Source organism: Rana temporaria, chromosome 1 (assembly GCF_905171775.1).
Source record: "Rana temporaria chromosome 1, aRanTem1.1, whole genome shotgun sequence".
NCBI lineage: Eukaryota > Metazoa > Chordata > Amphibia > Anura > Ranidae > Rana > Rana temporaria.
Genome location: NC_053489.1, coordinates 23,894,453 through 23,916,268, shown reverse-complemented (window position 1 = coordinate 23,916,268; position 21,816 = coordinate 23,894,453). Strand labels below are relative to the sequence as shown.

Sequence of the window (21,816 nt, the reverse complement as noted above, 5' to 3'; positions counted from 1 at the left end):
TTGGTTTGCGCAAAATTTATAGCTTTTACAAAATAGGGGATAGTTTTATTGCATTTTTATTAATTATTTTTTTTTTACTACTAATGGCAGCGATCAGCGATTTTTTCATGACTGCGACATTATGGCGGACACTTCGGACAATTTTGACACATTTTTGGGACCATTGTCATTTTCACAGCAAAAAATGCATTTAAATTGCATTGTTTATTGTGAAAATGACAGTTGCAGTTTGGGAGTTAACCACAGGTGGCGCTGTAGGAGTTAGGGTTCACCTAGTGTGTGTTTACAACTGTAGGGGGGTGTGGCTGTAGGTCTGACGTCATCGATCGAGTCTCCCTATAAAAGGTATGACTCGATCGATGCAGCCGCCACAGTGAAGCACGGGGAAGGTGTGTTTACATACGGCTCTCCCCGTTCTTCAGCTCCGGGGAGCGATCGCGACGGAGCGGCTATAAACGAATAGCCGCGCCGTCATCCCGGATCGCTCCCCGAGGGAATCCGCCCGCCGCATGTAGCGGGGGGGGGGGGGTCCCGATCGGACCCCCCACCCGCTAGAAGGACAGGAACGCCCATGTGCCTGTATGTGCCATTCTGTGGACGTATATTTACATGCGGCGGTCGGGAAGTGGTTAACGAATTAACGAATCAAGAAAAATTAATTTGTCTTATTTTTTTATAATTTCTTCCGTATTCGTTGTTTTTTTTTCTTCGGACATTCGGATGCAAAATTCAGCCAAATTTCGATTTGTTACGAAATTAATTGCACATGTCTAGCTCGTGATGATGGGGCAGAATTCCTCCCAATGACACCAATGATGGGGCAGAATTCCTTCCAATGATGGGGCAGAATTCCTCCCAATGACACCAATGATGGGGCAGAACTCCTCCCAATGACACCAATGATGGGGCAGAACTCCTCCCAATGACACCAATGATGGGGCAGAACTCCTCCCAATGACACCAATGATGGGGCAGAATTCCTCCCAATGACAGGGCAGAATTCCTCCCAATGACACCAATGATGGGGCAGAACTCCTCCCAATGACACCAATGATGGGGCAGAACTCCTCCCAATGACACCAATGATGGGGCAGAACTCCTCCCAATGACACCAATGATGGGGCAGAATTCCTCCCAATGACAGGGCAGAATTCCTCCCAATGACACCAATGATGGGGCAGAATTCCTCCCAATGACACCAATGATGGGGCAGAATTTCTCCCAATGACACCAATGATGGGGCAGAATTCCTCCCAATGACACCAATGATGGGGCAGAATTCCTCCCAATGATGGGGCAGAATTCCTCCCAATGATCCCAATGATGGGGCAGAATTCCTCCCAATGAAAGGTCAACTCGTAGTAAATCTTACAGTCCAATCAGCTGATTGATTTTGTGCTGGAGGTTGGATTACTGGCAAAGTGCATTCCTGAGAAGTGAGTGAGAAGGGTGTTGTGTTGTAATTATACAGAGATATTGTCATTGTGTGTTTTAACCACTTCAGCCCCAGAAGAATTCACCCCCTTCCTGACCAGAGCACTTTTTGCAATTCGGCAGTACGTCCCTTTAACTGACAATTGCGCGATCGTGCGATGCGGCTCCCAAAACAAAATTGGCGTCTTTTTTCTCCCCCCACAAATAGAGTTTTCTTTTGGTGGTATTTGATCACCTCTGCGGTTTTTATTTTTTTGCGCCATAAACAAAACAAAAAAGCGACAATTTTGAAAAAAAAAAGCAATATATTTTACTTTTTGCTATAATAAATATCCCCCAAAAAATATATATATAAAAATGTTTTTTTCCTCAGTTAAGGCCGATACATACTGCTTCTGAAAGTGTTTGAGCGGCTCATGAGCCGCTCGGATTGCTTTCAAGAGAAAGCCAACCGGCAGCTGTTAAAAACAATACCGGGGTTATGGCTGATATCTTCAGGGGTGGTAAACCACTTGCAAACTGCAATGTATATACTGTATATACTCGAGTATAAGCCGACCCGAAATATATGCAGAGGCACCTAATTTTACCACAAAAAAAAACTGGGAAAACGTATTGACTCGAGTATAAGCCTAGGGTGGGTATGCAGCAGCTACTGTAAGTGGAAAAGAGGATCAACATGCTTCACTGTGCCCATTTGCACGCCTCACTGCGCCCATTTGTATGCCTCTGTGCCCATTGCACGCCTCACCTCACTGTGCCAGTTGCATGCCTCAACCTCACTATGCTCATTGCATGCTTCACCTCACTGTGCCCATTTGCACGCCTCACTGTGCCCATTGTATGCTTCACTGTGCCCATTGCAGCCTCACTGTGCCCATTGCATGCCTCAACATCACTGTGCCCATTGCATGCCTCAACATCACTGTGCCCATTGCAGGCCTCACCTCACTGTGCCCATTCCATGCCTCACCTCATTGTGCCCGTTGTATGCCTTACCTCACTGTGCCCATTGCATGCTTCGGAACAAGGACGAGAGGAAGTCTGTGATAGGCGGAACACTGAACACAGTGGCCCGGATTCAGCTAGATTTGCGCATTTATTACGGAGGCGCAGGGCAACGATTTTTTGCGCTGCCCTCGATTCACGGAGCAGAAGCTCCGTAAATTGCGCGGGCGCGCCGGCAAAATGCCCGGCGCAAGCGTGCGCAATTTAAATGATCCTGTAGGGGGCGGGAATCATTTAAATTAGGCGCGTTCCCGTGCCGATCGTAGAGCGCATGCTCCGTCTGGAAACTTTCCCGACGTGCATTGCGGCAAATGACGTCGCAAGGATGTCATTTGTTTAAAGTGAACGTGAATGGCGTCCAGCGCCATTCACGAATCACTTACGCAAAGTACGTAAAATTCTAATTTCGCGACGCGGGAACGACGGGTATACGTAACATTGGCTGCCCCTGCTAATAGCAGGGGCAGCCTTACGCAAAAACCGCCGTACGGAAACGATGTAAATTGCGTACGCAGGGCTCGCGCAACATCGTGAATCGGTGTTAGTATGCAATTTGCATACTATACGCTGAGCACAACGGGAACGCCACCTAGCGGCCATCGCAAGAATGCAGCCTAAGATATGACGGCATAAGAGCCTTATGCCGCGCAGATCTTAGGCTGCAGTCGGCGTAACGAGGTTCCTGAATCAGGAGCACTCGTTACGCCGGGGCAAGTAAGCAATTGCGCTGTGTAACCTATGGTTACACAGGCGCAATTGCTTCTTGAATCCACCCCAGTCTCTGCTGAGTGTTCCGCCTATCACGGAACAGGACGAGGAGGAGGCGTGGCTTTTTACACTGGACGCCACAGCCTGACTCTGCATGTGACGGATAATCAGGTACACAGACTCGAGTATAAGCCGAGGGGGGTATTTTCAGCACAAAAAAAATGTGCTAAAAAACTCAGCTTATACTCGAGTATATACGTGTGTAGCGCTCACCCCCGAAGGAGCCGCTGATTAGAATAGGGATGGCGTGTTACCTCTGTGAGCGTCTAGGGGTAGATGATGACGAGAGCAGCAATGACGGAATGTCCACACAGCAGGTGTCTTTCTTGTGCTTTTATTTCTGCCCAACACGGCAAACAGTAAAACTTGAGGTAGATAGATGAAAGATGGGTGAGGAGAAGGATTAGCAGATTCAGGCCCAACAGAACAGAAGCAGTCCTGCTTCCAACGACACTTCACTTTCGTCGCCACTCTATGTGGAGTGGGTATAGTGTACCCGGACAGGCCTCTCACACCGACCTGGCAGCCAGAGTATCACTTGGCACTTTTGGGAGGAACACGTCTCTGCCACACACCTGACCTCAGAACTTAGGATATGGAGACTGTTCTCCTCAGCAAACTTCTTCGGGCCTGAATCTCGCTCAGGTAGTTTCAAATTGGGTTACCAACTGATAGGTGGCTAACTTCCACCCCTCAGTGTCCGGTTACTTCGATCCCCGGTGGATTGTCTAGGCCCTGTTGGACCGCCAGCCTCTCATTGGCGCTCCTCATGCGGACTCCCCACCAGGGCTGGACTGGGACAAAAATTTGGCCTTGGACTTCATTCAGACTGGCCCACTTTGACAGGTCTCTCCCATGGCGGCCGGACAACTCCCGCACCCTGCTGGCCACCCAAGCCTCCTCTCCACCTTCACTAGCCACTAGCCGTTCTACTTTATTAGAGTAGAACGGTTGGTACTGGTACTCTTATAGGCAGTACCAGTGGGGAAGCTAGACATTATTTCACCCGGGGGAAAGAATCAGTTTGGTGCCCCCCCCCCCCCTTATGGTACAAGATTAGGCAGAAGTGAGAAACTCCCAGGCCATAGCTGTTGAGTCAGTTGTCTGTCCCCTCCCCCCATGCTCCTCTGTTGTCCCCCATGCTCCTCTGGTCCTCCCCCTGCTTCTTTGTTCCCCCCAGGTGAGCGCTGCGGGGAGAGACAGAGGAGCAGAAGGGGGGCGGCAGTCCGCTGTCACTGAAGCCAGCCCACTGAGCCATTGGCCCACCGGGAAACTCCCTGTAGTCCCAATGGCCAGTCCATCCCTGCTCCCCACCTAACAGCTATCTCGCTTGGGATCTCCTCAGAATTGGGGACCCAGTCGATTACTGGGGCCCCGCCATAGCTTCAATTGCTCCGGGCCAACATGGTCCCGGAACCAGGAACAGAACTCCTTGTAGCACGCGGGCCCCAGCCTGGAAGGCCATATCGCCGGGGGCCGTGATGTGTGGTCACCCTGAAGGTGGGTGCCACACCTGGAACCAGAACAAGAAGAAAAAGACCCCGCCTAATGGCGTCTGCCCCAGAAGTACCTTCCTCCAGCATGCCCCGTGAGGGAAAACCCCTCCCGATTGGCTGCTGGCAAGAGGCACGCCGACAGCACAGCCCAGCTAGAACAGAGGCCCAATTTGCACAAATCACTTGGATGAGAGCTAATTAACTCTCTCATCCCCCTTTAGATTTAAAATAGCACATGTACTGAAAGTACACAGGCGCTACACGCATACCTCCCAACTTTTCAACTTCAGAATGAGGGACAAATGAGCATACCCCTCAAACGAAGTTGTTCAGCGGGGGTGGGGGACGCAGATCAACAGTTGTTGAGCGGGGGGGAATTCCGTGGAGTTGTTGAGCGGGGGGGGTTGTCGCCGACCGCGGGATTTACCGCGAATCGTGTGATTTACCGCGAATCGCGGGACCACGGGATTTACCGCAAATCGCGGTAATAGCGGGGGGTGCCGCGATATCGCGGGACAATAGCACTGCTTGCGGGACCGCGGGATTTACCGCGAATCGCGGGACATTCACGCGAAATCCGGGACGGTTGGGAGGTATGTACACGGTATATGTATTGTGGTCGGCAAGTGATGAAGCATGTGACGGAAGTCACTTTGGGCGGGGGGCTTGTGGAACCCAGCTTACCTTGGAGAGCTCTGGAAACTCCTGATCCAGCTCCCCCACCCCCTCCTATGTGTAAGACTTGCGGGTCTAGTGCTCCAGAACTTGGGAAGACGCTTCTTGGCGGAGATACCCAACAGGGTGTCCGGAGTCCGTCACAAAGCTCATGGAGAGCAGATCGTGGGCCATACTGACTGGAGAAAGTGACAGGTCCGGGAAGTGACATTCCCTTTACCAGGCAGAACTAGGGTGACCACATTTCCAGACTACCATTCAGGGACACCCTCCCTTCCCAAAAATCAGCTTGTGCTGTAACAAATCACAGCACAGCGATTGGACACAAGAGGTGGGATTTATGATTTCTCCAATCACAAGCAGGGGGCGGGGATTGTGCTCCTCCAGGCATTCTGAACCAGGACAAGTACTGTCAGTGAGTAAAGTGGTGATGTGGCGGGCCTTTTTGGGGGCATTAGATTGGCCGGGGGGGGGGGGGGTGGCTGTGTCAGTTTCATTCCGGGACACTGTATTGTCCTGGAATGAAGGTGCCCGGACCTGTAAAATGCGGGACTGTCCCGGGCAATCCGGGACATGTGGTCACCCTAGGCAGAACCTGTCATGGTGGTCCTGGGAGCCTGGGGGACATGGCGGTGGCACGCATGGTGGTAAACCAGCACTTACGGTTTGGAAGTGCTGCACAGCCACTAGGAAGCTCCCATCTAACAGCCAACGTGAAAGGGATAAATGGTACCTGAGGTTTTACTGAAGCTTCTATTAAAGCGGTGGTTCACCCTAAGTTTTGACTTCTGCTGAATCAAACTGGTAGCCAGAGACAATAAATAATCCGTTGTTGTTTTTTTTTTCATCTCGATCCTTACCTTTCTAATGCTGCCGTTTGTGTGCTGTCACTCAATATTCCCCGCGGGAGTGGGCGTGAATGTTCCTTTTCCCCCACCGCTATGTCTCCTGGGAGTGAGGCATGAGAATCCCAGGAGACGCGGCTTACGATATCTCGCCGTTCACGTGACTCGGCAAGTGGGTCATGTGACGTGGGCGGCAACAAATTCTCCATTTTAGGTATGGGAACACATTCGCCGTATCCCGGAAGAATACACTGTGGGCTTCACAGTGCCCAAAGTTAAAATGGAAACGTCCATCGCTTCTTTTTATAAAATATCGTTTCCTCGAGAACACTGACTACGCCGGCTAAAGGAGGGGGACACACTGGTAGAGGAGTAATAAAGGTAAGAGCGTTAGAAGAATGGCAAAAAAAAAAGAGATAATCCGCGGAACCCCCGCTTTAACCACTTCCCGCCCGGTCAATAGCAGATTGACGTCCAGGAAGAGGTTCTGAAATCCTGACTGGACGTCTATTGACGTCCTGCATGATTTCATGCCGGCGCGCGCGCAGCGCGGTGATCGGTGATGCGGGGTGTCAGTCTGACACCCTGCATCTCCGATCTAGGTAAGGGAGGCTCTTTACCACATAATCAGCTGTGTCCAATCACGGGTGATCACGATGTAAACAGGAAGAGCCGTTGATGGCTCTTCCTCACTCGCGTTTGACAGACGCGAGTAGAGGAGAGCCGATCGGCGGCTCTCCTGACAGGGGGGGTTCGCGCTGATTGTTTATCAACGCAGCCCCCCTCGGATCGCCACACTGGACCACCAGGGAAGGGCAAAAAAAAAAAAAAGGGTAAAAAAAAAAAAAAGGGCAGTAAAAAAAAAAGAAGATGCCAATCAGTGCCCACAAATGGGCACTGACTGGCAACATGGATCCATTAGTGCCACCCCTCAGTGTCCATCAGTGCCACCCCTCAGTGCCCATCCATGCCCAGTGCCCACCTATCAGTGCCCATCAGTGCCACCCATAAGTGCCGCCTATGAGTGCCCATGAGTGCCGCCTATGAGTGCCCATGAGTGCCGCCTATGAGTGCCCATCAGTGCCGCATACCAGCGCCGCCTATCAGTGCCCATCAGTGCCACCTCATCGGTGCCCATCAGTACTACCTCATCGGTGTCCATCAGTGCCGCCATATCAGTGCCCGTAATTGAAAGAGAAAACGTACTTATTTACAAAAAAAATTACAGAAACATTTTTTTTGTATTTTTTTAGTTGTTGCGCAAAAAAAAAAAAAATCGCAGAGGTGATCAAATAGCACCAAAAGAAAGCTCTATTTGTGGGGAAAAAAGGACGCCAATTTTGTTTGGGTACAGTGTAGCACGACCGCGCAATTGTTATTCAAAGTGCGACAGCGCTGAAAGCTGAAAATTGGCTTGGGCAGGAAGGTGCGTAAGTGCCCGGTATGGAGGTGGTTAAACTATGCCGGACCCATTCTTTTGCAAAAAAAAATCACTCACTTATTACATTTATTATTCTGTTATGTGTTCCAAAACCTTTTCCCTGAATGGACAGGGCTTTGGACGTTGCATCTGTGCCTCCTAGGCGTAATAAAATGCCGGGAGGGACATACTAAAGCTGAAAGGCCCCGTGTACAAGCGGCCTAAATCTACCGGCAGCCTGGTGTTCAGTAGTAATAGTTTTTACATAGACCCCCAAAGCATGTAGAAATGTAATCAGAAGTTACTTTCAGCCAACTTTTCCAGCAATACATCAGTTCCCCTTTTACATAATGAATTTAGCATATGAATTGGGGCACAACAACACCAAAATCCCACAGACAATTCTCCCGATTGTTGAGCGCCGTCATTAAAAGTGAAATTGCTGAGAAAGCAGCGCGGTTTCTGTTCTGGCCTGAATTAGAGGAATACTGATTTTCGGGGAAGGGGGTATCTGGGCCGATGCCAGAAGCAGTGAGCCGCTGATCCTGATCCGAGTACTAATTCGCCATCATTATGACATGGATGTGTGATTGCTGAAGAATTCGTATGGCCGGGAATCAGATCTCACTGCACAGGGAGCAACAGTGATTGGATGAACAGTGGCCCAGATTCAAAAAGCAATTGCGCCTGCGTAACCATAGTTACGCAGCGCAATTGCTTACTTGCCCCGGCGTAACGACTTCTCCTGATTCAGAGAGCTCGTTACGCCGACTGCAGCTTAAGATATGCGTGGCATAAGGCTCTAATGCCCTCATATCTTAGGCTGCATTCTTACGCATGGCCGCTAGGTGGCGTTCCCGTTGTGGTCAGCGTATAGTATGCAAATTGCATACTAACGCCGATTCACAACGTTACGCGAGCCCTGCGTACGCAGTTTACGTCGTTTGCGTACGTCGGGTTTCGCGTAAGGCTGCACATGCTAAAAGCAGGGGCAGCCAATGCTAAGTATACCCGTCGTTCCCGCGTCGCGAAGTTTACATTTTACGTCGTTTGCGTAAGTGAATCGTGAATGGCGCTGGACGCCATTCACATTCACTTTGAAGCAAATGATGTCCTTGCGACGTCATTTGCCGCAATGCACGTCGGGAAAGTTTCCCGACGTAGCATGCGCCCTACGCTCGGCGCCGGAACGCGCCTAATTTAAATGATTCCCGCCCACTACGGGATCATTTAAATTGTGCGCGCTTACGCCGGGCATTTTGCCGGAGCGCCCACGCAATTTACGGAGCTACTGCTCCGTGAATCGAGGGTAGCGCAGAAAATTTGCGGGGGCGCAGGGCAAAAACGGTGCCCTGCGCCTAGGTAAAAACTGTGCAAATGTTACTGAATCTACCCCAGTGTAATTTTATTTAAAATGGGGCGGTCTGCAAATGCAATTTTATCTGACTTTGATTACTTCATTATGATCCCAGGAATGAACTAAGAATAGGTAGAAGCAGTGGCGTAGCGTGGGGGGGTGCGAAGGGGACCACCGCCCCGGGCGCAAAATTTAGAGGGGCGCTGTCACGAGTGTGAAGAGGAGGGAGCGCCAGCAGCAGATGGGACATAGGAACATAGGCATGATGTCACCACTCCAGGCTTTACCAGTCATTATCAAGTACGCTCTCCTCTTCCCTACAGCCACCGCTGTCTCACATAGTGGATCATGTGACCAGACTAGAGATAGCTGAAAATAGGTAAGTCCATGGGTCAGGGGGACACAAATTACTTGCCTCGCCCCAGGCGCTGACAACCCACGCTACGCCACTGGGTAGAAGCACAGACAAGAAACAGCCTGGTAGGCTTCCGTAAATCCGTACAAAGCAATACATTCTACCAAAATAACAGAAAAATAAGAGAAATAAGGTCAGAATTAATGGGCTGCATGCAACCTGATTCTAAAGCGTCTCAATGTATTCCTCCGTGTGTCTTCTACAGCCTCCTCCTTCACTATGCTCTCATCCTGTATCATTGACAACAAGGCTATCACCATGTCATACCCTTGACCGATGGATGTGTAAAAAAAAAGTAAAAATAGACAAAAATGAGTGAAACACACATACAGGATCTGGCCAGAATGTTAACCCCTGTACTAGGGATGAGCTTCGAGTTCGAGTTGAACTCATGTTCGACTCGAACATTGCCTGTTCGCCTGTTCGGCGAACAACGAACAATTTGGGGTGTTCGCGGCAAATTCGAAAAGCCGCGGAACACCCTGTTAAAGTCTATGGGAGAAATCTAAAGTGCTCATTTTAAAGGCTAATATGCAAGTTATTGTCCTAAAAAGTGTTTGGGGACCCGGGTCCTGCTCCAGGGGACATGTATCAATGCAAAAAAAAGTTTTAAAAACAGACGTTTTTTCGGGAGCAGTAAATTTAATAATGCTAAAAGTGAAACATTCCTTTAAATTTCGTACCTAGGGGGGGTGTAAAGTATGCCTGTGAAATAGCGCATGTTTCCCTTACTTAGAACTGTCCCTGCACAAAGTGTAATTTCTGAAAGAAAAAAAGTCATTTAAAACCGGACTTGCGGCTATAATGAATTGTCGGCTCCCAGGCAATTCAGAGAGAATTGATTCATAAAAAAAAAATGTGTAGGGGTTCCCCCAAATTCAATTACCAGGCCCTTCAGGTCTGGTATGGATATTAAGGGGAACCCCGCCGTCAAATTAAAAAAAAAATGATGTGGTGTTCCCCCCAAATATCCATTCCAGACCCTTCAGGTCTGGTGTGGATTTTAAGGGGAATTCCACTCCAAATTTTTTTAAAAAATGGCGTGGAGTTCCCCCAAAAATCCACACCAGACCCCTTATCCGAGCACGTAACCTGGCCGGCTGGGGAAAGAGGGGGGACAGACAGCGCCCCCCCTCTTCTGAACCGTACCAGGCCACATGCCCTCAACATGGGGAAGATGTCCCCATGTTGATGGGGACAAGGGCCTCATCCCCACAACCCTGGCCGGTGGTTGTGGGGGTCTGCAGGCGGGGGGCTTATCAGAATCTGGAAGACCCCAGATCCTGCCCCCCCCCCATGTGAATTGGTAATGGGGTACATTGTACCCCTACCATTTCACGAAGAAAGTGTAAATAGTTGTAAAAAAACACACACACCGTAGAAAAAAGTCCTTTATTAAAAAAAAAATCCAGCGGTGGTAATCCACTCTCGGTCCCGGCTCCCCGCTCCAACGTTGTCGGTATCCAGCGATGGGTGATCTCCTCTCCGGTCCAGCGATGAGAAGATTGTCCGGGATCCAGAGCGCAGCATCGCCGGCCGCCTGTCTCCACCGGACACAGCCCGGGGAATGACGCTGCTGGAGCTATGACATTTCTTATATAGGTGAGGCGGGGCCACCCGTCACGTGACCCCACACCCTCTAGCGCACCCTCTGCTATGTCACTGGCTTCCCCCTTGCGTCAGAGGGGGCAGGGTCATGTGACGGGTGGCCCAGCCTCACCTATAAAAGAAATGTCACAGCTTCAGCAGCGTCATTCGCCGGCCTGTGTCCGGCGGTGGAGACAGGAGGCCGGCGATGCTGCGCTCTGGATCCTGGACGATCTTCTCATCGCTGGACCGGAGAGGAGATCACCCGTCGCTGGATACTGACAACGTTGGAGCGGGGAGCCGGGCCTGAGAGTGGATTACCACCGCTGGATTATTATTATTTTTTCTTTTTAAAAAGGACTTTTTTCCACGGTGTGTGTGTGTTTTTTCACAACTATTTACACTTCCTTTGTGAAATGGTACATTTAATTGTACAGCATTGTACATGATGACGTTGATGGGACCAACCATAGATGGCAACTTCAAGTGAGAAGAGGGCAGCACCAGAGACAGTCAGTAGGGTGGATAGGATAAGCAGGGCCGGCACAAGGGGTGGGCAGGAGGGAAAGCTGCCCTGGGCACAGCAGAGCAAGGGGACAAAGAATGGACACAGGGCAGTAAATCCATTCAACAGCACGCATTAACAGCGGGGAAGGGGGCGCAGTTGCGCATTCTTTCCCTGGGCGCTAGACACACCTGTCCCAATACTGAGGATGAGTAATTCTGCCTGTTCCTGTACTACCAAGACATAACAAGCATTTAACTCTTTGAGTGGTGGTGGGGGCCCCACTGCAAGAGCAGATTTTTTTTCTGTGCCACCTATTGGTGAATTTTAGAATGACAGCTTTCAAGTGACAAACTAGTCTGCTGAATAATGCAGAAAACGGCAAGCCGCCAGTCATAAGGCCCATTCACACCATCTGACTTTTTGACAACAAATGTCCAACTGACCTGTTTTAACCACTTGCTTACTGGGCACCCCCCTCCTGCCCAGGTGAAATTTCAGCTTACGGCACTGCGTCGCTTTAACTGACAATTGCGCGGTCGTGCGACGTGGCTCCCAAACAAAATTGACGTCCTTTTTTCCCCACAAATAAAGCTTTCTTTTGGTGGTATTTGATCACCTCTGCTGTTTTTATTTTTTGCGCTATAAACAAAAAAAGAGCGACAATTTTTTTTTTTTAAAACATTTTTTTTCTCAGTTTAGGCCGATACGTATTCTTCTACATATTTTTGGTAAAAAAAATAAAAAAAAATCGCAATAAGCGACTGGTTTGCGCAAAAGTTATAGCGCCTACAAAATAGGGGACAGAATTATTAATTGATTTATTTTTTTACTAGTAATGGCGGCGATCTGCGATTTTTATTGGGACTGCGACATTATGGCGGATACATCGGACACTTTTGACACATTTTTGGCACCATTCACATTTATACTGCGATCAGCGCTATAAATATGCACTAATTACTGTATAAATGTGACTGGCAGGGAAGGGGTTAACACTAGGGGGCGAGGAAGGGGTTAAATGTGTGCCCTGCGTAGTGTTTCTAACTGTGGGGGGAGGGGACTGACTGGGGGAGGTGACCGATCTGTGTCCCTATGTACAAGGGACACAGATCGGTCTCCTCTCTCCCTGACAGGACGTGGAGCTCTGTGTTTACACACAGAGCTCCACATCCTTGTCTCTGTAACCGCCGATCGCAGGTGCCTGGAGGACATTGCGGCCGCCAGGCGCGCGCATCGGCATCTCAGTGATACAGCGGGCACACGCGCGCCACCATTGGTGGCGCTCGCGCGCCCCCCAGTGGCCGGAGGCATTGGCCGGAGGCAATTGGCATCCACACTGCGGCCGTACAAAGTCGTACAGCCGGGAGGAAGTGGTTAAAAGACAATCCGACCGTGTGTACGCTCCATTGGACAAATGTTTGCTGTGAGAACAGACAAACTTTCCGGCAACAAATGTCCTACGTCGGCTAATCCTATCGTGTGTACACAAATCCATCGGACTAAAGTCCAAAGTACAAACACGCATGCTCAGAACCAATGCTAAAGATCAGACAACAATAGCAGAAGTTGCCCACAGGGTGGTGGCAAAGAGCTGAAAAAAACCACGTGATTTGGTGAAAGTTGGCTGAGAAAGTCCTGCCGTGTGTATGCACAACAAGTTCACAGCCAACGCCCTTCAGACCAAAATCCACGGAAAAGTCTGATGGAAGTCCGATTGCGTGTATGAGGCTTTAACCACTTGAGGACCGCCGCACGACGATATACGTCGACAGAATGGCACGGCTGGGCACAAGGGCGTACATGTACGTCCCCTTTAAGAACCCAGCCGTGGGTCTTGAGCGCTCCGTGACCGCGCCCGTGGGACCCGCGGACCCGATCACCGTCGGGTGTCCCGCGATCGGGTCACAGGAGCTGAAGAACGGGAGAAGTGAGTGTTCTTCTCTGTGGCTTGTCACTGATCGTCTGTTCCCTGATATAGGGAACGACGATCAGTGACGTCACACATCCAGCCACACCCCCCTACAACAAGAAACACACTATAGGTCATACTTAACCCTTACAGCGCCCCCTAGTGGTAAACCCCTTCACTGCTATTGTTATTTTCACAGTAATCAGTGCATTTTTATAGCACTTTTCGCTGTGAAAATGACAATGGTCCCAAAAATGTGACAAAACTGTCCGATGTGTCTGCCATAATGTCGCAATCAGGAAAAAAAACGCTGATCGCCGCCATTACTAGTAAAAAAAAAATTATTAATAAAAATGCCATAAAACTATCCCCTATTTTGTAAACGCTATGGGCTATATTCAGCAAGAATTTACGCCGGCGTATCTATAGATACGCCGCGTAAATTCAAAGCTGCGCCGGCGTATATTCTTTCTGTATTCAGAAAGCAAGATACGCCAAAATTAGGCTAAGATCCGACTGGCGTAAGTCTCTTACGCCGTCGTATCTTAGGGTGCATATTTACGCTGGCCACTAGGTGGCGCTGCTGTCGATTTCCATGTAGAATATGCAAATGACCTGGATACGCCGATTCAGAAACGTACGTGCGCCCGGCGCATTTTTTTACGTCGTTTACGTTAGGCTTTTTTTCAGCGTAAGGTTGCTCCTGGGTCTATGAGGCGTACGCAATGTTAAGTATGGACGTCGTTCCCGCGTCGAATTTTGAAATTTTTACGTTGTTTGCGTAAGTCGTTCGCGAATAGGGCTGTACGTAAGTTACGTTCACGTCTAAAGCATTGACGATTTGCGGCGGAATTTCGAGCATGCGCACTGGTATTCTTTGCGCCATTCGTAAAAAACGTCAGATACGTGGGGTCACACTAAATTTAAATAAAACACGCCCACATCATCCAAATTTGAATTAGGCGGGCTTACGCCGAAGCACATACGTTACGCCGCCGTAACTTAGGGCGCAAGTTCTTTCAGAATACGGAACTTGCGCCCTATTTTACGGCGGTGTAACGTATAGGAGATACATTACGCCCGCACAAGATTATGCAGGGCTACCTGAATCTAGCCCTATAACTTTTGCGCAAACCAATCAATAAACGCTTATTGCGATTTTTTTACCAAAAATATGTAGAAGAATACGTATCGGCCTAAACTGAGGAAAAAAACGTTTTTTTTATATATTTTTGGGGGTTCTTTATTACAGCAAAAAGTAAAAAATAGTGTTTTTTTTTTAAATTGTCGCTCTATTTTTGTTTATAGCGCAAAAAATGAAAACCGCAGAGGTGATACAATACCACCAAAAGAAAGCTCTATTTGTGGGGAAAAAAGGACGCCAATTTTGTTTGGGAGCCACGTCGCGCACGACCGCGCAATTGTCAGTTAAAGCGACGCAGTGCCGAATCGCAAAGAGGGGCCAGGGTCAGGGGCTTAACCGGTTAAGCTAGAAGAGATGATCATTTTATATTAATATTGAAATGGGATGAGCCACCAGGTGAAGCTTCTCGGGTGTTTGGTGACCTCATATAGACATGTTTGTGGTTGTTCTGGTTTGACTTATTTCGGAAGTCATTGTTACGTAATGCTGATTGATTGACTGCATTGATTTCCAACATCTGCCTTTTTCCGTAGGAATGGGAGCCGAGGCCAAACCAGTGTTCCGCTATAGCAAGGATCAACGCCCAACCACACTACCCATCCAACCATTCGTGTTCCAGCATCATTTCAGCAAGCCAAAAACTCGCCCACTGCACAGCCACTTCACCTCCAGCCTTTCCCAGCTCTACGGATTGTCCGCCAGCCGGTCGTCCAGCCAGCACAATGTGTCAGAGACCCAGTCTTCAGCCCCGGTCACCCTCTCTGGGCAAATGGAAGCAACCTGTGGCCACCCCAAGGTGATCAATGTGGCGGGTAAACTGTCTTTGGATGGGCTGGTGAACACAAAAGAGGAGCAGAATGTGTCCCAGATCCCGGATACAACTCGGCCCTCGCCACTGGGCAGCTACTCTCCCATTAGGAATAACGCCATGTTCTTTCAGAGTCTGGACTCCGGCTCGTCTAGCTCTCCATCTCCAGAGAAGACCAAGGAGAACCAGCCGCCCAGAAGCCGCTCCTGCCCGATGTCGGCCAATCTCTTGCCTTTTAGGTCAACGCAAGCCAGGGGCACCACGCTTCCGGGAGCGCCCAAAACCACCCGAAAGTACGAGGTCTCCCCTAAAGTAGAGGTTCAGAGGTCGATTGTGAAGCGGGAACCTTTGAAGGAACCCGGCATACAGGTAGCCAAGCATGGTCTTCCTCCAATCGCCTCGGTGCCTCTGCTGAACACCGTCCTTCATGAGGTCACCAACGACAATCCTACAGTTATTGAAGACAACAAAGTGAAAACTTTTCCTGAGAAGGTCATGTTGGCAAGACCGGTGAATGGTAAGAAAATTCTGGTCTTTTCTATTTATCAATAAAAATGTTTTTTTATAGGGTGGATGAATTTTTTTGCAGAGCTCTTCCTGTGTTTCCGACTTTCTCATCTAGGCGAGAATGACATCATCACCTGTATGAAGCCTCCTGAGATACCCATGTCATAGATCCCAGGAGGCTTTGGGGCTGCATAGAATAGGGTTGCCACCTTTTCTTCAAGTCAAACCCGAACACTTTAGCACAGCAATTTTTTTTTTTATATAATAAAAACTATACCGTATTTTCCGGCGTATAAGACAACCTTTTATACTTAAAATTATCCCCAAAAATTGGGGGTCGTCTTATTACCCGTATATACTGTATAAGACATGCAGAGTCAGACTGCGGGCATCCAGTGTAAAAAAGCCATGCCTCCTCCTCATCCTGTTCCGTGATAGGTGTCATGTGCTGTGAAGAAATCGTGTGCTGTAACCTCTAGCAACTAATCAGTGAGCCGTAATGTATGCTGTAACCTCTAGCAACCAATCAGTAAGTGACAATTAGGGTTGTCCCGATACCGATACCAGGCGTTTCCCCGAGAGTACATCTGTGCTGCTTTCCCCCTACGTGCTTTGTGTCCCCCTCCGTGCTGCTGTCCTCCTATGTTCTTCTGCTCTCCCCCTCCATGCTCCGTGTCCCCCCTCCATGCTGCTTCTCTCCCCCTCCATGCTACGTGTCCCCCCTCCATGCTTCTGCTGTCCTCCTCTGTTCTGCTCTCCCTCTCCAAGCTCCGTGTCCCTCCTCCGTGCTGCTCCTGTCCTCCTTCGTTCTGCTCTCCCCCTCCATGCTCAGTGTCCCCCCTCCGTGCTGCTGCTGTCCTCCGTTCTGCTCTCCCCCTCCATGCTCTGTGTCCCCCCTCTGTGCTACTGCTGTCCTCCTCAGTTCTGCTCTCCCCCTCCATGCTCCTTGCCCCCCCCCTCCGTGCTGCTGCTGTCCTCAGTTCTGCTCTCCCCCTCTATACTCCTTGCCCCCCCCTCCGTGCTGCTGCTGTCCTCCTCAGTTCTGCTCTCCCCCTCCATTCTCAGTGTCCCCTCTCCGTTCTGCTGCTGTCCTCCGTTCTGCTCCCCCCTCCATGCTCTGTGTCCCCCCTTCGTGCTGCTGCTGTCCTCCGTTCTGCTCTCCCCCTCCATGCTCCGTGTCCCCCCTCCGTCCTACTACTGTCCTCAGTTCTGATCTCCCCCTCCATGCTCAGTGTCCCCCCTCTGTGCTGCTGCTGTCCTCGGTTCTGCTCTCCCCCTCCAAGCTCCATGTCCCCCCTCCGTGCTGCTGCTGTCCTCCTCAGTTCTGCTCTCCCCCTCCATGCTCCTTGCCCCCCCTCCGTGCTGCTGCTGTCCTCAGTTCTGCTCTCCCCCTCCATACTCCTTGCCCCCCCCTCCGTGCTGCTGCTGTCCTCCTCAGTTCTGCTCTCCCCCTCCATTCTCAGTGTCCCCTCCTCCGTGCTGCTGCTGTCCTCCGTTCTGCTCCCCCCTCCATGCTCTGTGTCCCCCCTCCGTGCTGCTGCTGTCCTCCGTTCTGCTCTCCCCCTCCATGCTCCGTGTCCCCCCTCCGTGCTACTACTGTCCTCAGTTCTGATCTCCCCCTCCATGCTCAGTGTCCCCCCTCTGTGCTGCTGCTGTCCTCGGTTCTGCTCTCCCCCTCCAAGCTCCATGTCCCCCCTCCGTGCTGCTGCTGTCCTCCTCAGTTCTGCTCTCCCCCTCCATGCTCCTTGCCCCCCCTCCATGCTGCTGCTGTCCTCAGTTCTGCTCTCTCCTCCATACTCCTTGCCCCCCCCCTCTGTGCTGCTGCTATCCTCCTCAGTTCTGCTCTCCCCCTCCATGCTCAGTGTCCCCCCTCCGTGCTGCTGCTGTCCTCCTCAGTTTTGCTCTCCCCCTCCATGCTCAGTGTCCCCCCTCCATGCTGCTGCTGTCCTCCGTTCTGCTCTCCCCCTCCATGCTCCTTGTCCCCCCTCCGTTTTGCTGCTGTCCTCAGTTCTGCTCTCCCCCTCCATACTCCTTGCCCCCCCCTCCGTGCTGCTGTCCTCCTCAGTTCTGCTCTCCCCCTCCATGCTCAGTGTCCCCTCTCCGTGCTGCTGTCCTCCGTTCTGCTCCCCCCTCCATGCCCCGTGTCCCCCCTCCGTGCTGCTGCTGTCCTCCGTTCTGCTCTCCCCCTCCATGCCCCGTGTCCCCCCTCCGTTTTGCTGCTGTCCTCAGTTCTGCTCTCCCCCTCCATACTCCTTGCCCCCCCCCCCCTTCGTGCTGCTGTCCTCCTCAGTTCTGCTCTCCCCCTCCATGCTCAGTGTCCCCTCTCCGTGCTGCTGTCCTAAGTTCTGCTCCCCCCTCCATGCCCCGTGTCCCCCCTCCGTGCTGCTGCTGTCCTCCGTTCTGCTCTCCCCCTCCATGCTCCGTGTCCCCCCTCCGTACTGCTGCTCTTCCCCTCTGTGCTTGGTGTCACCCTCCATGACCCCCTCTGTGCTCCGTGTCACCCTCCATATCCTCCTCCGCCCCCTCTGTCAGGATGAAGAGCGGAGGTAGGAGCCGCTAAACCCGGATCCTACCTTTTCCGAATGAACAGAGTCAGTGATCACCGACTCTGTTCATTCATATAACTGAAACATCATAACCTGTGTTCACGATGCATCAGTTTATGAATGGAGAGGAGCCTCTGTTTCCTGTCCATTCATTTTCAGTGCAGCTGAGAAAGGGACTGGGGAATCCGTGTCCTTAGTCCCTTTCTCTGTCTCAAAGGGGAGATGTCAGAGGTCTGTTAAGACCCCTGATATCTCACCAAAGCCCCCCAATAGGGCTAAGAAAAAAAAATATAGCAATAAATAATAAAAATAATTAATTGTAAAAAAATAATAACAATTTGAATAAAAAACACACTGGGCCAGATTCAGGAACATCAGCGGATCTTTGGTCCGGCGCAGTGCATCTTTTTTACACTACGCCGGACCAGCGTGGAGAGGCAGGTAGGGTATTCACAAAGCACTTGTGCCTAACTTTGCACCGGCCTAACTTAATTTCCTCGGCGTAAGTGGAAGTGGGTGTGACCTTATGCAAATGATGTTCTGAACGTGGAGCAGTGATTTACGCCCGGCGTATCTTGAACGGAGCATGCTCAGTACGTTCGTTCCCTTCTGAGCATGCTCACAACTATGCCGGCCCAACTTACAGAGATACGCCGGCCCAACTTACGCCCAGCCGATGCAAATGTACATCCAGTTTTATTCCCCCCCCAGGGAAGGTACATTTGCTGTGAGATGGCTACTCCCGTTCCCCACAGGCAGAGGAGGAAAAAAAACTTTAACACCAAGGAGATGTCAGCCCTCATAACAGCAATGGAGACTTATGACCAGGGCCGCCATCAGGGGGGTACAGGCAGTACACCTGTAAGGGGCCCGGGGGTCCCCAGGGGCCCAGATAGGAACCCCCCTTTTTTAAAAAAAAAAATATATATATTTTTTAATATATTTGTAATTATATTTTTTTGATGGACAAGAAGGCCTGGCTTGCAGTCTCTGCTCTAATTCATTTCAAAGGTGTTCTATCGAGTTGAGGTAAGGACTCTGTGCAGGCCAGTCAAGTTCCTCCACCCCAAACTTGCTCATCCATGTCTTTATGGACCTTGCTTTGTGCACTGGTGAGCAGTCATGTTGGAACAGGAAGGGGCCCTCCCCAAACTGTTCCCACAAAGTTGGGAGCATGAAATTGTCCAAAATGTCTTGGTATGCTGACGCCTTAAGAGTTCCCTTCAATGGAACTAAGGGGCCAACCCAACCCCTGAAAAACAACCCCCCACCATAATCCCCCCTTTCATCAAATGATTTGGACCAGTCCACAAAGCAAGGACCATAAAGACATAAATGAGTGAGTTTGGGGTGGAGGAACTGGACTGGCCTGCACAGAGTCCTGACCTCAACACCTTTGGGATCGAATATTCCGATGGACGTGTTTTGTCGTATAATCAAACTGTCTGTACGCTCCATCGGACAAAAGAGCATAAAAACTACGTAGTTTCGTGAATGTTGGCTGAAAAAGTTCTGCCGTCTGTATGCAGAACAAGTTCATGGCCAGTGCCTTTCGGACAAAAAAATATATATATAATTATTATTATTATCATTATTATTATTATTATTAAAGGGCCCAGAGGTCCCGGATGGAAAGCCCCCTTTATTTGGTAATTTATTTTTATAAAAAAAAGGGGGGTTGCCATCTGGGGCCCTGGTGGCCTCCGGACCTTTAAGGGGGTTCCCATCCGGGCCATCCGGGCCCTCTCCAGCTGACTTGAGCAAGTCTGGTGCAAAGTTACCCCTGCTTTATAAAGGGTAACTTTCCGCTGCAAACCAGAGTTACACGCACCGGGAGTAGCCTGCGCCGGCAATTCGTAATTTGCTGAATCGGACCAACTCCCTCATTTGCATATTTAAAATAGAAAAACCAGGGCCGCGCTAGTTCAGACCAGCGTAAATGGGCGCCCACGCCGCACCGGCGTGAAAAGGTCCAAACGAAAAAAAAAAATCTACGTTACGGCGTAATATTGTTTGCTGAATACGGCGCGGAGATACGCCGGTGCAAATTGGCATTTACGCCGCGCATCTCAGTCTACACCGGCGGAAATTGTTCCTGAATCTACCCCACTGACACCACCCACTCCCCCCTAAGAAAGCATTGTAAAAAACAGCAAAAATTAAAAAAAAAAATTAAATTGTAAAATTAAAAAAAAATACTGACACATGACATAAAAAAAAAAGTATCGGTAATCGGCAAAAAATGTATCAGTACTTGTAATCGGTCTTAAAAAAGTAGTATCGGGACAACCCTAGTGGTAATGATATGCTGTAACCTCTGGCAACCAATCGCAATCACTGTCTGATCTGATACAGTAAACTGATTTTAAGTCTAGCTGATATTTATTGTATGTCTCAGAGCAGTGAATTGCATTTGGGGGCCCCAAGAATTTTTTTGCCCAGGGTCCGATCAACATTAAAGACGGCCCTGGATCCTGGAGAAGTGTTTTTCATTGATATATGATGAACATTATTCACACCACTAGATGGCACTAAATATCCTAAAAAAATGCTTAAGATACTTGCCGCCATCTAGTGGCCATATGTGCTATTTTTCCTTTTAAATCAATCATAAACATTTGTCCAGCACAGGAAATAGCCTAAGGCCTCATGCACACGGTATGTTTTTGCAGATGCTTCTAGGGGTGTCAGGCATTTCCCCCCCCCCCTAAATTAAATCCCCCTCCATGTTAGCCTATGTGTCCATGCATACATAGGCTTTAACCACTTAAGACCCGGAGCATTATGCAGGTTAAGGACCTTGCCCCTTTTTTGCGATTCGGCACTGCGTCGCTTTAACTGACGATTGCGCGGTCATGCGACGTGGGTCCCAAACAAAATTGGTGTCTTTTTTTTCCCCACAAATAGATCTTTCTTTTGGTGGTATTTGATCACCTCTGCGGTTTTTATTTTTTGCACAATAAACAAAAATAGAGCAACAATTTTGAAAAAAATTATAATATTTTTTTTGCAATATTTTTTACTTTTTGCTATAATAAATATCCCCAAAAAAGATATATTTTTTTTTTCTCAGTTTAGGCCGATATGTATTCTTCTACATTTTTTTGGTAAAAAAAAATCGCAATAAGCGTTGATCGATTGGTTTGGAAGTTAACCACAGGGGGCGCTGTAGGAGTTAGGGTTCACCTAGTGTGTGTTTACAACTGTAGGGGGGTGTGGCTGTAGGTCTGACTCATTGATCGAGTCTCCCTATAAAAGGGATCACTCGATCGATGCAGCCGCCACAGTGAAGCACGGGGAAGCCGTGTTTACATACGGCTCTCCCCGTTCTTCAGCTCCGGGGAGCGATCGCGAGGGGGCGGCTAGAAACGAATAGCCGCGCCCTCGTC

General features: G+C 49.8%; 1 protein-coding gene across 4 annotated transcripts in view; it reads left to right on the top strand.

Annotated features, from left to right (window-relative positions):
• The window catches only part of RUSC2 (RUN and SH3 domain containing 2), a 121,073-nt gene that overhangs the window by 49,434 nt on the left and 49,823 nt on the right, over positions 1 to 21,816 (top strand). For all 4 annotated transcript variants that reach the window (XM_040336012.1, XM_040336011.1, XM_040336009.1 and 1 more), the window contains exon 3: positions 15,100 to 15,891. In XM_040336012.1, coding sequence (XP_040191946.1) covers positions 15,100 to 15,891 — 792 coding nt within the window. The remainder of the gene's footprint in view (positions 1 to 15,099; positions 15,892 to 21,816) is intronic.